We start from the raw sequence: 15,971 nt of genomic DNA on the forward strand, positions 1-15,971 counted from the left end.
GGAGATAAGCACCAACCCCCAGAGTCAGACATTTCTGGACTTAATGTCAGGGGAAAACCTTTACCCTTTACCTTAACTACCACCAATTCCTCAATACTTTATTTCCCATACCACCAGACTTCGCCACAGCAACGTGTGGCCGGGCACAGCTAGTATATATATATATATATATATATATATATATAGAGAGAGAGAGAGAGAGAGAGAGAGAGAGAGAGAGATGGAGGTATGATGCTCTTATAAGAGGGTGGTTAAATTTCCAGAGAGAGGGCTGGGCTGTGGCACAGCTGGTTAGTAGCCAGCTGCAATAAATCACTACTGATCAAAAGGTCATGGGATCGAAGCCTGAGTCAGATTGAGCTCCTGACTGTTATTAGCCTAGCTCGCTGCCCACCTAAGCAGCTCGAAAAACAGTTGCATCTGTTGAGTAGAAAATTCTAGGTACCACTTATGTAGAGAGGCTAATTTAACTTAATTTACGACACCATAAAAACTGCCAGCAGTGTGTGGAAAGGAATGAAGAAGTACTACCATCAAAAAGGACTCGGTGTCACAGTGGACGATGAAACAGTAGCTCCCCCCTGTGGCCGGAACTGAGCATACCCTCATGAAGCTGAAAGCTGAAAAATGTTAAATTACCTGTGTCTATCTATATATTTTAAGTCTAATAATGGTATTGAATGTTTGCCATGTATACAGTAGAGTCTCACTTATCCAACATAAATGGGCCGGCAGAATGTTGGATAAGCGAATATGTTGGATAATAAGGAGGGATTAAAGAGAAGCCTCTTAAACATCAAATTAGGTTATGATTTTACAAATTAAATACCAAAACATCATATTATAAAACCAATTTGACAGAAAAAGTAGTTCAGTACACAGTAATGCTATGTAGTAATCACTGTATTTACGAATTTAGCACCAAAATATCACGATGTATTGAAAACATTTGACTACAAAAATGCGTTGGATAATCCAGAATGTTGGATAAGCGAATATGTTGGATAATAAGGAGGGATTAAGGAGAAGCCTCTTAAACATCAAATTAGGTTATGATTTTACAAATTAAATACCAAAACATCATGTTATAAAACCAATTTGACAGAAAAAGTAGTTCAGTACACAGTAATGCTATGTAGTAATCACTGTATTTACGAATTTAGCACCAAAATATCACGATGTATTGAAAACATTTGACTACAAAAATGCGTTGGATAATCCAGAATGTTGGATAAGCAAGTGTTGGATAAATGAGACTCTACTGTATGTGTATTGTAATCCACCCTGTGTCCCCTTTGGGGTGAGAAGGGTGAAATATAAATACTGCAAATAAATAAACAAACAAACAAATAAATAAGACCGAATTATCATGTTGCAAAAGGATGCATGTCTAAAAATCATGTCACCAATATGAAAAGACTGGAAAGCTCTGGTATAGAGGGCTGAGTATGCTTGTTTGTGACACTTTGAAAACTCTCCATATTCTCTTGTGACCAGGTTCCAGTACCCAGATGTCAGCCATCCACTCTAATGGACCCACTAGGACTGAAGGAACAAACACAATATCCAAAACGGACACAGTGCCCTCTGCAAAAGTCACTCCACAAACAGGTGAGGCACTTGACAATGCACAGCTCTTCCATAATGCCTTGCTGTAAGTCTATTGGATTGAAGATAAAAGGATGGTTTTTGGATAATAGAGCTCTCTCTTTTTCTCTCTCCTTCTCCAAGTTCCATTAATGTGAACTGGAATTCCTCAAGTGCATAGCAACTATATTCTCACTGTGTCTTACTATTTGGCAGACTGAATCAGCCCTCTTTAAAAGAAGATGCTACAAAGCAGCAGGAAAATTAGAGAAACCTATGTGTCCAGTTGCTTGCCTTGCGTAGCCTTAGTAGAATCAAAGAGCTGGAAGGCATCACAAGAACCATATACAGTAGAGTTTCACTTATCCAACATAAACAGGCCGGCAGAATGTTGGATAAGTGAATATGTTGGATAATAAGGAGGCATTAAGGAAAAGCCTATTAAACATCAAATTAGGTTAGGATTTTACAAATGAAGCACCAAAACATCATATTAGACAACAAATTTGGCAGAAAAAGTAGTTCAATACGCAGTAATGCTATGTAGTAATTACTGTATTTATGAATTTAGCACCAAAATATCACGATATATTGAAAACATTGACTACAAAAATGTGTTGGATAATCCAGAACGTTGGATAAGTGAGACTCTACTATAGTTCAACCTCAGTCAGGCAGAAATACACAAGTAAAGCATTCCTGAGAAATTCCTATCTAATCTCTGTTTAAAAGGCTTTCAAAGAAAAAAATAATAAAGTTTTTCCTAATGTTTAGGTGGATGTTTATTTGTGTATAAGGCCCCCATTTAATGTTGCGAGCCACTTTGCCTCTTGGTCAAGAAATAAAAGTAGGAGCTAAATTAATATTCATATTATTAATAATAATATCAATAAGAGATACTTTCCCAGCCCGGTTGTGTTTACTTGAAACTATATATGACTGAATGCCATTAAATTACCTGAGTTCTAATCCCAGCATACCATAGTTCTATTGGGGGTCCTGAGGATTTCTAGGGAAATAGCCTTCCTAGGAATTTACTAGGTCCTTCAGCACAACTCTATGCTAACTTCCAGAGGCAACATACAATAAAATTTCTGGGAGAATCAACCAATTCCTTGAAAGACCTTTTTCACACGGGTGTGGGTAAGTATTTATTTATGTATTGTGTCAGAAGAGAATTGAGAATGCAGTTATAATAAAACTTGCCATTATACTAAATTTCCTTTGACCAGATGCTGGCCACTTCGAGTGCCTCTGGTGTTTCTGTAAGAAGGTCGCCCATTGCAGCATGTAGCAGGGCTCAGGCTGCATTGTAAGTGATCTTTGGTTTGCTCTTCTCCACACTTACATGTGTGTCTCAGACTCCACTTTATAGCCCCATTTCTTAAGGTTAGCTCTGAGCCTTGTGGTGCCAGAGCGTACATAGTCTGTTCAGCACCTTCCAAGCCACCCAATCTTCAGTGTGCCCAGGAGGGAGTCTCTCATCCAGTATCAGCCACAGATTGAGGTTCCTGATTTTAGCCTGCCACTTTTGGACTCTTGCTTGCTGAGGTGGTCCTGCGAGTATCTGTAGATCTTAGGAAGCTATTTCTTGATTTAAGGAGTTGGCTTGGTGGCTGATATCAAAACAGAGCATGGGTCAGAGGTGTCAATGCCTTGGTCCTTTCATTACAGGCTGCTACTTCCTAGAAGATATCAGCTAGTGCAATGCCAGCTCAACAGTATAATTTCTCCAATGGCATAGGGTGTAGACATCCTGTGATAATGTAGCATGCTGAGCTGCTGAACTTGCTGACCGAAAAGGAGGAACGGGGTGAGCTCCCGCTGTTAGCCCCAGCTTCTGCCAACCTAGCATTTTAAAAACATGGAAATGTGATTAGAGCAATAGGTACAGCTCCGGCGGGAAGGTAACAACGCTCTATGTAGTCATGCCAGCCACAAGACCTTGAAGGTGTCCATGGACAACACCGGCTCTTCGGCTTAGAAATGGAGATGAGCACCAACCCCCAGAGTCGGAACACGACTAGACTTCATCTCAGAGGAAAACCTTTACTTTTTCCTCTATGTATAGATTTGTAATATCAGATTCATTGACTAATGATTCCTGCTGCCTTGATCGAAGACGCTGATTGTGACTCTGTTTTAACTGAAATTCCTATGTTTTTAATTGATGTATTATTGTTGTGTTAAGTTTTGTATGATGTTTTGCACCTTGGAAACCGCCCTGAGTCCCTTCGGGGAGATAGAGCGGTATATAAAGTTTATTATTGTTATTATTATTATTATTATTATTATTATTATTATTATTATTATTATATTATTTATTATGATATTTCTTGGACAGCGAATTCTTTTAGTTTAACCACAAGATATCCTAAAATTAAAATCACTGAAGTTAAGGTTAAAACAGAAAGAACAAGATAGAATGTAAAGCAATACTTTTCAACCCCCAGGAACAAATTAAAAGCTACTTAATAGGGTTGTTGTATGTTTTCCGGGCTGTTTCCCGGCCATGAAAGCCTTCGACAGCTACTTAATAACTGATCTGAGGCTGATACGTTATATTTAAAAAATTGTATCTCACCAGATATTTTTGTTGTGTCCTTCAAGACAAACCTGAGTTATGATTTCCCCATTATAGCATTTTCTGGCAAGATTTATTCAGGAGAGACCTAGCACTAAGTGTAATTTTTCACAAATTTAATCTTCAAAGGAATTCAAGCATTTCTCTTCTCACGGTCAGAAGGTTTTGAAATCTCGAGCTTTTGCAGATTACAATTTACTTAGTGCAGGATTTGTGCATGGTATTTTTGTACAGAAAACTTCATTTTCTACACAGAAAGTGACATTTCTATGCAGGAATATTATGTTCTGAACAGAAAATACTGTTTTCTACAGAGATAACTGCATGGAATAAATCTTGAACTGTGAAATTTCTCATCAGGCCAGGATTCTCCTTGACACACTCAAGAAATATGTTTTCTTAGCATAAAAATATTCTTACCACCCGACCTTCATATATATATATATGAGTTAAATCACTTTATAATAATCAGCAGTCCCCATTTCAAGTACAAACCAGCCCTGACTTTCTCATCTGCCAAGGTCAGACAGGAACATGTGCCCTTGGGTGTTTAAGCCAATCAAATGCCCAGGAAGAGAGAAAAAAGTCTCAATATGGTACCAGATAAATGATAATAATACGTTGGCCAAATTAGATTAGTCTCCTAATTGTAGTACAGCTCAGTCTTCACTTGCTGTGAAGACTATTCCAGTGCTTTGAAAACAAGCACAGCTGGCATGCAGGCCAACCCTGTGCATTTCTATTTAGAAGTTAATTGAATTCAGTTTCACTTTGTGCCCAGGAAAGTATGTATGGAAGCAAATTGGATCATGGGGGAAGGGGCACAACCCCCAGAACCCAGTGGGGAATTATCCTCCTTATGCCACTGCTGTTGAATTCACTGCCACTGTGGCAATTGTCTCCTTTTCAAAAAGAAAATTGAAACAAGGTCTGCAAGGGCCAAGTGCCTTACTTTGAAAGAGAATCATGCTTCCCAGAGGCTTTTAAAAACAAGGTGAATAGCCCTTATACACTTTATTTTAAGGGGATGTATTAGCACAATGGGATAAACCCTAGTGCTGCAGAACTGCTGACCTGAAGGTCGGCAGTTCGAATCTGCGGGACAAAGTGAGCTCTCGCTGTTAGCCCTAGCTCTTGCCAACCTAGCAGCTCGAAAACATACAAATGTGAGTAGATAAATAGATACTGCTTCAGTAGGAAAAGGCAAAAAAGATGCTCCAAGCAGTCATGCCAGCCACATGACCAGGAGGTAACAACGCAGGCTCATCGGCTTGAAAATGGAGAAGAGCATCTTCCCAGAGCCAGAAATATGCACTGCATCCAAAGCCAGAAACAAAAGGAGAAGTCTTTGCCTTTTTCTGTGTTGTCTGTCTCATTGTAAGTAAAGGTAAAGGTTTTCGCCTGACCTTAAGTCCAGTCGTGTCCGACACTGGGGGTTGGTACTCATCTCCATTTCTAAGCCGAAGAGCCGGCGTTGTTCGTAGACACCTCCAAGGTCATGTGGCCAGCATGACTGCATGGAATGCCGTTACCTTCCTGCCAGAGCAGTACCTATTGATCTACTCACATTTGCATGTTTTCGAACTGCTTGATTGGCAGAAACTGGGGCTAACAGTGGGAGCTCACTTCACTCCCCAGATTTGAACTGCTGACCTTTTGGTCAGTAAATTCAACAGTTCAGTGATTTAATCCACTGCACCACTGGGGGCTCCCTTGTCACATTGTATATGTTTGTAAATAAGGCAATGAATATATATACTGTAATCCGCTCTGAGTCCCTTCGGGGAGAAGGGCGGAATATAAAGGCTCCTTCTACACAGCTGTATAAAATGCACACTGAAGTGGATTATATGGCAGTGTGGACTCAAGATAATCCAGTTCAAAGCAGATAATATAAGATTATAAATGGCTAATATAGCTATGTGGAAGGGCCTTGAGTCTACACTGCCATATAATCCAGTTCAAATCAGATAATCTGTATTTTATAGGCAGCGTGGAAGAGGCCTGATTGAAGTGGCCCTGGGTGCCATTAAATGGCTGAGACAAAGTGGGCGGAGCTTAGCCTTCTAACTGGCAGCAAAGGGAAAAAACAATTATTTCTCTCCCTCTAATTAGGACTTTATTTTTCTTGTTTTTTATTGTCTAAACACAGCAGGGATGACAATGTTTCGTGGGTTTTGGGTGTGTAGTTTCATTGTTTACTTTAAGTTAGAAATGGTCAGAACATTTATATATATATATAGATATATGCCGGCAGGAACACTTTACTGGACTCAAGTTCAATTCCTCTTCCTCTAGATTTCAAAATCTTCTGCCTTTCTTTGCAGAGCTCCCTCCTCCACCTATCACCAGTGACACGTCTTCACCTTTCCAGCAGGGGAAGGTTCCCCTCTGCCATGCTTACTACACCAATGGCTGTGGAGTTGCTCAGCCTTCAGTGAGGACGCAGCAACCACGTTGCTCAAAGACCCAGCGCATTGGATCCACCACCTCTGTCTGCACCACCAACAGCAAGAAGAGCTGCAAATCTACAGCTTCTCAGATTCAAGAGGTGGCCGGGGATGGTGAGTACACCGGGGCAGAAGTCATAGTTAGAAAGGCACAAAATAATTTGCATTGATGGGGAATGGGGAGAACCAAGACCTCGAGGTTGACATTTGGGCTTTGGAGTCAAAACCTATAAAGAAGAGTGGAAAAGTAAATCTACAGGCGGAGTCAATTAAGATGGGAACAGGGTTAAACAGAGGACTTTATCACACCAGCCTGCTATCTCATTGCAGTCACATTCTTTAAGCAAGTAGAAACATACTATTATTGGAATGATCAATTTCAGTTGCACAATACTGACTTTTGTTGGTGCAAATTCCCATTTCCACCTGAACATCAGGAAGAACTTCCTGACTGTGAGAGCTGTTCGACAGTGGAACTCTCTCCCCGGGGCCGTGGTGGAGGCTCCTTCCTTGGAGGCTTTTAAGCAGAGGCTGGATGGCCATCTGTCGGGGGTGCTTTGAATGCGATTTCCTGCTTCTTGGCAGGGGGTTGGACTAGATGGCCCATGTGGTCTCTTCCAACTCTACTATTCTATGATTCTATGATTTTTTCACACAATCACACTCCCTATCTATTGACAGTTTTTTGTTGTAGTATGGCAAGCATCAGAGAATTCAGAGGATGAGAGGTTTCAAAATGAAGCATCTGAGAGTGTTCAGGAAGAATTGCAGACAGGTCAGCCTGACCTGGCTGATGGTTTGCATTCTTTAGATCGTTCCCAGGCAACTGGTGAAACTGAAAGTATCATTTCCCTGGAGAAAATGCCTTGAGAAGATTATTAGATTTGAGAATGCAGGGTGTGAAAAGCAGGCAAACTAGGTCTTTCCAGCGAATCCAAGATAAGGCCCTGAAATCCAAGTGCCTTAGACATGATTACATGGGAACTTGGATGGTCTTAAATTAAGTGCTTTGGCTTCAAGCATCTCAGAGGAGACAACGCAAAGAATTACACCACTCCCCAGGTTTTTTTTTATTGTGTCAGAAACTACTCATTTCTGGTGTGAGAGAATTGGCCATCTACAAAGATGTTGCCCAGGGGACACCCAGTGAGGCTTCTCTCATGTCCCCGCAAGCTAGAGCTGACAGAGGGGAGCTCACCCTGTCTTGCGGATTCAAACCAGCAAGCTTCAGATCAGCAACTCAACCTTCACGTCAGCAGTTCAGCTGGCACGAGGGTTTAACCCAGTGGTTCCCAAACTTATTTGGCCTACCGCCCACTTTCCAGAAAAAAATATTACTCAGCGCTCCTTGGAAAGGGGGCGTGGCTTAGAGGGGATGGGCGTGGCTCCTGCTCAAGAGGGCGGAGCTGAGCCTCTCCCCTAGTCCAAGATGCAGGGCTGGGAGGGGGAGCTGGACGGGGCTACAAATGGGTGGCCAGGACTGGGATGGGCGGAGTTATGAGCTCTGAGGCAGGGCTGAGCTTCTATCCCTGTCCTGCAGTGCCTGCCAGGACACAGGAGATGGGGCTACAGGAGGGGGTGTGGGCTCTTCCCAAGTGCCTGATGGGGCTGAACCTCTATACCCCGCCCCCATGTTCTAACAAGTGCCTTAGGGGAGGTATACAGAGGCTCAGCCCTGTCTTGCACTCTTGGGAAGAGCCCCCGCCCCTAGCCCTGCCCTTTAGTCCTAAAAGGCCTCTCAGGAGAGATATAGAGGCTCAGCCCTGTCTCGGACTCTTGTACGGAGGCCCCGCCCCCTTCCCTAGCTCCGCCCCCTGTGTCCCAACAAGCACCTCAGGAGAGGTATAGATTCTCAACCCAGTGTGTCCTAACAGGCGCCTCAGGTGCTCAGCCCTGTCTCCAGCACCAGGGAAGAGGCCCCGCCCCTCCCCTGACCCTGCCTCCATGTCCTAATAAGTGCCATCACCACCCCCCTGGATCACTGCAGTGCCCACCAGGGGGCAGTAGCACCCACTATGGGAATCACTGGTTTAACCCATTGCGCCACCGCGGCTTGCTCACTCCCCCAATTAACCAGTTCTAAACAGGGCTTTTAAATCTATCTTCTGCAAGAGCAACACCAATGAGTTGGACCTTCTCATGTTGCAGATCAGCCATCCATTTTGAAACATGGGCTAAAGGTTCTTGCAATCCAGCAGACTGTTGCTGAAACCAAGGCACTGATTCGCAGCCAGCCCTACTGTTAGGCAGAGTGAGGCAGCTGCCTCAGGCCACAGATGCTAAAGGGTAGAGCAGAATAGACAGAATTGTCTTCACATCGCTTGTCCTATTAGCCTTACATCATCTCTGAGCTTGTCCGCTTCAAAGCCACAGGGAGAAGAAACTGTCTGTGTTCAGATGCTCATCTAGTCAGATTTCATCATTTGGCTGATTGTATATAACACCCACCACTCCGGTGTAGAGAGGAAAAGAGACTTCCGGTTAATTTGGCACTTTTCAGAGAGGCTGAAAGGCTCTTAAATCATCAGCCAACACACACTCAGAAGTGAAGGGACTAATTTTTTAAAGAGTCAGGGATGCTATTTAGACAAGGGAAGATTTAAAGAGCCAATCCTCAATGTGTGGTCTAAAGTGGTACAGTCCCAACAGGGCTTAAGCGTGTAATTGCTTCCAGTGTGTAAACTGACTATTACCTTGCCACTACTCAGTGATTCATGGACTTAAGTGGCTTGAGTCAGACATTCCTAATGGTCCTCAACCCAAACATGAGGAAATGAGGTGGCCATAAAATTTAAAATGAGGACTTGGAAAGTGCGCCTCTTCTGCAATAGAAGCTTAACTTCTTACCAGTGTTTCATCTGAAATGACGGAAGTGAACACAGAAAATTTGAATATACAGTAGAGTCTCACTTATCCAACATAAATGGGCCGGCAGAACATTGGATAAGCGAATATGTTGGATAATAAGGAGGGATTAAGGAAAAGCCTATTAAACATCAAATTAGATTATGATTTTACAAATTAAGCACCAAAACATCATGTTATACAACAAATTTGACAGTAAAGGTAGTTCAATACGCAGTAATGCTATGTAGTAATTACTGTATTTACGAATTTAGCAACAAAATATCACAATGTATTGAAAACATTGACTACAAAAATGCATTGGATAATCCAGAACGTTGGATAAGCGAGTTGGATATGTGAGACTCTACTGTACTATACGCATATCTCGGTTAACAAAGTAGATCTGTTCTGATCTACTTCTTTGACAGAAACATTGGCACCAGAGACAGAAACAACAAATTCCTACATCACACAAAAAGGAAGAGCATTTTAATATATTTTGTCAAAACTGCCATATCTACTCATGTGTAAGTCAAGAACAGGAATTCAGGACAAAATTGTGTATTTTGATGTGATCCACAGGCCCCTTCTACACTGCCATATAATCCAGATTATCAAAGCAGATAATCCACATTGTCTGATTTGAACTGGATTATTTTAGTCTACACTGCCCTATAATCCAGTTCAAAGCAGATAATGTGGATTTTATACACCTGTGTAGAAGGGGATATAACGACTCAGGTTTGTTGCATTGAAAATGTGTTTTTCTCCAGTATGCTTCCACAGCTGATGGTGCTAAAAATCTTCCAGCTAGACAGCAGGTGAGGAAAGGTGGGAGAATGTGCTGGCATATAAAGACTGTTAAAATAAGCTTCTTTGTCAGAGTCTTTGTTAACTGAGGTATGCTTGCGCTGATCTAATGTTGATTGTGATTGCTACTTACATTTTCCATCTTTTTGCTTCTTAACTGATTTAGGCCCCTTCCATACAGCTACATAAAATCCAAATTTAACTGGATTATATGGCTGTGTAGACTCAAATACCCCAGTTCAAAGCATATATTGTGAATTATCTGACCGATATTCTGGGTTATATCGCTGTGTGGAAGTCCCTTCTACACTGCCATATAACCCAGATTATCAAAGCAGGTAATTCACATTATCTACTTAGAACTGGATTAAATGAGTCTACACTGCCAAATAATCCAATTCAAAGCAGATAATCTGGATTTTATATGGAGGCAGAAGGGGCTCAAGGTAAGAATTTTCATGATATCAGAGGCATTGGCCAGTTGGCCCAATCTCCAACTGGATCCAAGCCTGACTGTACTGTTTGGATAAGTGTAGTGGATATATCATAGGCAACAGATTTGGGGGGTCATGAAAGGGAAGCAAATGATAAAATAATAATAATAATAATAATAATAATAATAATAATAATAATAATAATAATAATAATAACCTTATTTTTGTATCCCGCCTTCATCTCCCCAAAGGGACTCGGGGCGGCTCACATGTGGACAAGCCAAACCAACACAGTTAAAATAAAGCATGAAATTCATAAAACAACATCATAATTATATTATCATAATAATGATTAGCTAATCTACGTATATTCTTGTGTAAATCTAAGCATTTTAGTGAAAAAAAATGATCTCAAAACCTTGGCTGACTTATCCACGGGTCAGTGTGAATAAGGTATCATAACTCTTACCATAAAAGGAACCATACCCTTTTCAGAGTACAGTGGCAAAAGGCAAGAGCATAGCCCATTCTCAGAGAACAAAATTCCCGTATTGCGCAATTAAAATTGGTCATTCCAATAACAGTATGTTTCCACTTGCTTAAAGAATGTGATTGCAATGGGACAACAAGTTGTAGTGATACAAGTCTTCTGTTTAATGATGGGGCTAGTAGTGTTCCCATCTTAACTGACTCTGCCTGTAGATTTGCACCCAATCAACTCAGCAGAGATGAAATGAGGCGGTGGAGTCCTGCCCTTCCTTATTGATTTTGGCAAAGGCAAACAACAATGTGATGCAGCAGCTAAAAAAACCAATGGGATTTTGGTCTGCATAAATAGGAGTATAGTGTCTAGATCCAAGGAAGTCATGCTCCCCGTCTATTCCGCCTTGGCCAGACCACACCTGGAATCACACTGTGTCCAATTCTGAGCACCGCAATTGAAGGACAATGTCAACAAGCTGGAATGTGTCCAGAGAAGGGCGACTAAAATGTCAAGGGTCTGGAGAACAAGCCCTATGAGGAGCGGCTTAAAATGCTGAGCATGTTTAGCCTGCAGAAGAGAAGGCTGAGAGGAGACATGATGAGGGTCATGTATAAATATGTGAGGGGAAGTCATAGGGAGGAGAGAGCAAGCTTGTTTTCTGCTGCCCTGGAGACTAGGATGCAGAAAACGACTTTAAACTACAGGAAAGGAGATTCTACATTAACATTAGGAAGCACTTCCTCACTGTGAGAGCTGTTCAATAGTGGAACTCTCAGCCTCGGAGTGTGGTGAAGGCTCCTTCTTTGGACGCTTTTAAGCAGAGGCTGGATGGCCATCTGTTGGGAATACTTTAAATGCGATTTTCCTGCTTCTTGCAAGGGGTTGGACTGGATGACCCATGGGGTCTCTTCCAACTCTATTATTCTATGATTCTATGCTACTGATTCTAATAGTCTATTTGTTCTTCCTCATTCAAAACTTTTGACATCATAACCATACTCTAGTTTTCATCTGTGAAACACTGGAGGACATAATATTTTCAGTATGACCTGGAAAGAGGAAATAGCCCGTCTGGATTAAGTGCTGTAATGGTGCTTCTCCGACCCCTTCCACACAGTTGTATAAAATCCACATTGAACTGGATTACATGGCAATGTGGACTCAGATACTCCAGTTCAAAGCAAATATTGTGGATTATCTGCCTAGATATTCTGGATTATATGGCATTTTGCAAAGGCCCTCCATTAATCCCACTTCTGGTTTTGCCAAAAAAAAATAGTCTGTGTGTGTATGTTCACCATTTCATTCCATCCACAGAGCTGTGTGCCACCCTCCTCTTGGCCTGTCTCTTCTGCCGTTTTTCTGACCTTCTCCCTCTTCTGACGGGTCCCTTCTGCTGCCCCTCCTGCTTCCCACTGCCAGCCTGCAACTCTAGGCTTCTTGGGCTTTGCTCTGACCCGCAGGGCTGTTGCTGCTGTTGCTGCAGGCCTGATGGGCCAGGCCTGGAGTTATGCTACCAGACAGGTGACTGCCTAGAACTTGCCTTGGAAATCTCTGAGCTGTGCTACCATTGACTAACCCTGGCTCCCAAGGCAGCCTTATACTACTAACCCTCAGCTTCTTCTGGGATCTTCGTGCAGGTGAGGAACCTCTAACTGGTTTTTTATGGGTGCTTGGAAAATGGCACATGGATATACCCTGTTTCCCCTAAAATAAGACATCCCCAGAAAATAAGACCTAGTAGAGGTTTTGCTGAATTGCAAAATATAAGGCCTCCCCGAAAGTAAGACCTAGAAAAGTTTTTGTTTGGAAGCATGCCTGCTGAACAGAACATCAGAGCATGCAGGATTGGTAAATGTATGTATCATAGAGTGTTGCACATGGAAATAATGGTAGTTACAAGAAATTCTTGATAGGATTCAGTTTGTCTGGTTATGCTACTTTGTGTTAACAACTACTGTACTGTATAATATAAATATTCATTTTTTTGGTTCAACAATAAATGTGACTTCTTCTTTATGGAAAAATAAGACATCCCCTGAAAATAAGACCTAGTGCATCTTTGGGAGCAAAAATTAATATAGGGCACTGTCTTATTTTTGGGGAAACACGGTATGTCTCTTAAGGAGTTCATTCCAGTTATTAATTGCTTAAAAAGAAGAAAATGTAACACATTTATCTTAATTATTGCACTGCTAACATAATGATTATCTGTGTTGCCAATTGTCTTTCCATTATCTTCTGTCACTTAATAATTACTTTTTTAATCAGGAATTAGCCAGGCCTTGAAACTGCAATGTCATTAAATGCTAATCAAGGTGATTAATCACAACATTCACACTTGCCTCCAACAGACAAGAGTTCTTTCTCCCACCCTGGACTTTCCACAGATATATAAACCTCCCTTGCTAAGTTTTCAATATACCTCACAACTTCTGAGGATGCCTGCCATAGATGTGGGCGAAATGTCAGGAGAGAATGCTTCTGGAACATGGCTATACAGCCTAGAAAACTCACAGCAACTCAGTGATTCTGGCCATGAAAGCTTTCGACAATACATTTTAATCCATCAATCAACTACAGTCAACCCTCCACATTTGATGGGATTAGAGGCACAAGACCACTACCCCTTAACAGTGGGAAAGTATGAAAATAGGAAACACTTTTTTATTTTACCTCCCTAGAAATCCCTAGGTCCTCCAGTACAACAGTATGCTCACCTTCCACCGGACATTGATCATGGAATCCCACTGGAGAACCTACAAATGCCTAGAGAAATGTTCTCTCTGTCCTCCAGCATGACTTCTGGAGGACCTAGGCAGGAAACATTTATAAAATCTGTGGCTCCTTGCCAAAAACACAGCAAATCTCAGATTAAGATGGGAAAATGATCATGGAGAAATCATGTTCTCTCAGCCTCAGAGGAAGGCAAAGACAAACCTCATTTGAAAAATCTTGCTGATTATCCTAGGATGGCTATGAATTAGAGATGATGTGATGACACACAACAACCACAATAAGTTGTGAGAATGCTATGTAAGTACCCTAAAGGCACCAGATCATGTCTGATCGTGGAAGCTAAGCAGGGTCAGCCCTGGTTAGTACTTGAATGGAGACCACTAATGAATATCAGGTGCTATTGGCTACATTTCAGAGGAATGAACTGGCAAAACCACATAGTCAATGAAAACCCTATGAACCCATACCTTGACAGATGACTTTGTTGTCTCAAATCCCAGGGTTCGTTCCTGGTGTGCCAACTGTCATGTTTCCCAATCAAGACACATAGAGATGAGAGCAAAATCAGAGGTTTGTTGCTTTGTTGATCAAGGAAGGATGCCAAGGGGGAATCCCAGTTCTGATATGCCTTCCATTTATAAACATTGGTATTTTTTAGATATTCAAGACAATAGACATTGTTCTGATTGGTACAAATTACAATCTGATGCCTCATTGGTTTAATGTACATTCATTGTTGTCATGTTTTACAGTTTATGATTGGTAGATTATGTATGGCTGGAACTTTAATAAAGCTTCATTGGAGAACACTTGAATTCATTGCTGTGCAGGTGTCTGTCTCCTTTCAATAGGTGGGGGTTTTCTGGGTGGGAAAATGGGTGTTGATTTAGGACAATGGCAACAATAGTTGCTGATGAGTCATCTGGGTTGAATGGGTGATGAAATTTCCTAGTTCCCCTAGACAGGACAATGGGGAGGTGGGCAGTGGTGATGAGCTTTCAGACCACTTGGGTGGGGTTTATTATGTCACTGAATGATCGGCTGCCAGATAATTGATTATTGGCATTCCAATCTACTCTCTTCGCCCAGTGGCTTGGCTGATGAGGATGTTCTTGAGCTTTCTGAGCCCATTGTATTTTGGTGGGAAGAAGGAAAGGGTTTTTTTTTGTGGGGGTGGGGTCTTCTGTTTCTCTATTATCATTTTTAATAAAGTATTAACAATAGAATACAGTGAAAGTGTGGGAACAATGTCGTGATAGAAAAGATGGGTGAAATAGAGAAAGAAGAATATAGAAGAGCAAAATAATAAAAAGAGAAAAATGTGTGTGTGTGTGTGTGTGTGTGTGTGTGTGTGTGTGTGTGTGTGTATCTATCTATATATATATAAAAGAGTGATGGAATCCCGGCGACCAACAAAACAACAAAACTAAATACCCCAGAACCTAGAAAATTGACAGCACAACCCCTCATCCATGCCTCTAGGTTGATACAACAAAAAGAAAAGAAAAATAAAGTCTTAATTAAAGGTAGAGGAATGATTGTTTTCTAAGGGCCACAGACAGTAGAAACACAGAAAATAGCACAAAGAACACCACTCTAAAAACAAGGGAATTCCAGATAGGAAACCATCAGGGCTAGCTAACACCTCCCAAAAAAAATTCACTCAGGGAGGAACCAGGCTTTAAAGCTGCAAGGCTATTACATGCTAATAATTTTGCCTAATTCCAGCATTCATACTTGCCTCCAACTGGCAAAAAAAAAAACAATTAGAAATATTGTATATTCACAACCTTTACGAAATAATATCCCCTGATGGTGCAGCGTGTTAAAGCGCTGAACTGCTGAACTTCTGGACCGAAAGGCTGCAGGTTTGAATTGGGGGAGCGGAGAGAGCCCCCACTGTTAGCCTCAGCTTATACCAACCCTAAAGTTCAAAAACATGCAAATGAGAGTAGATGAATAGGTACTGCTCCGACGGGAAGGTAACGGCGCTCCATAAAGTCATGCCACATGACCTTGGAGGAGTCTACGGACAA

The 15,971-nt window shown here is 41.6% G+C and overlaps 1 protein-coding gene across 2 annotated transcripts in view; it reads left to right on the forward strand.

Annotated features, from left to right (window-relative positions):
• The window catches only part of LOC103281835 (myoD family inhibitor domain-containing protein), a 29,398-nt gene that overhangs the window by 10,782 nt on the left and 2,645 nt on the right, over window positions 1-15,971 (forward strand). The window contains exons 2-4 of one of the 2 annotated variants that reach the window (XM_062971172.1): window positions 1,498-1,611; window positions 6,499-6,735; window positions 12,514-12,720. In XM_062971172.1, the coding sequence (XP_062827242.1) occupies window positions 1,512-1,611; window positions 6,499-6,735; window positions 12,514-12,720 (544 nt within the window). In that variant the 5' untranslated portion in view covers window positions 1,498-1,511. The remainder of the gene's footprint in view (window positions 1-1,497; window positions 1,612-6,498; window positions 6,736-12,513; window positions 12,721-15,971) is intronic. The other variant, XM_062971173.1, reaches the window with a different exon arrangement.

The sequence above is a fragment of the Anolis carolinensis genome, chromosome 2 (assembly GCF_035594765.1).
Source record: "Anolis carolinensis isolate JA03-04 chromosome 2, rAnoCar3.1.pri, whole genome shotgun sequence".
Taxonomy (NCBI): domain Eukaryota; kingdom Metazoa; phylum Chordata; class Lepidosauria; order Squamata; family Dactyloidae; genus Anolis; species Anolis carolinensis.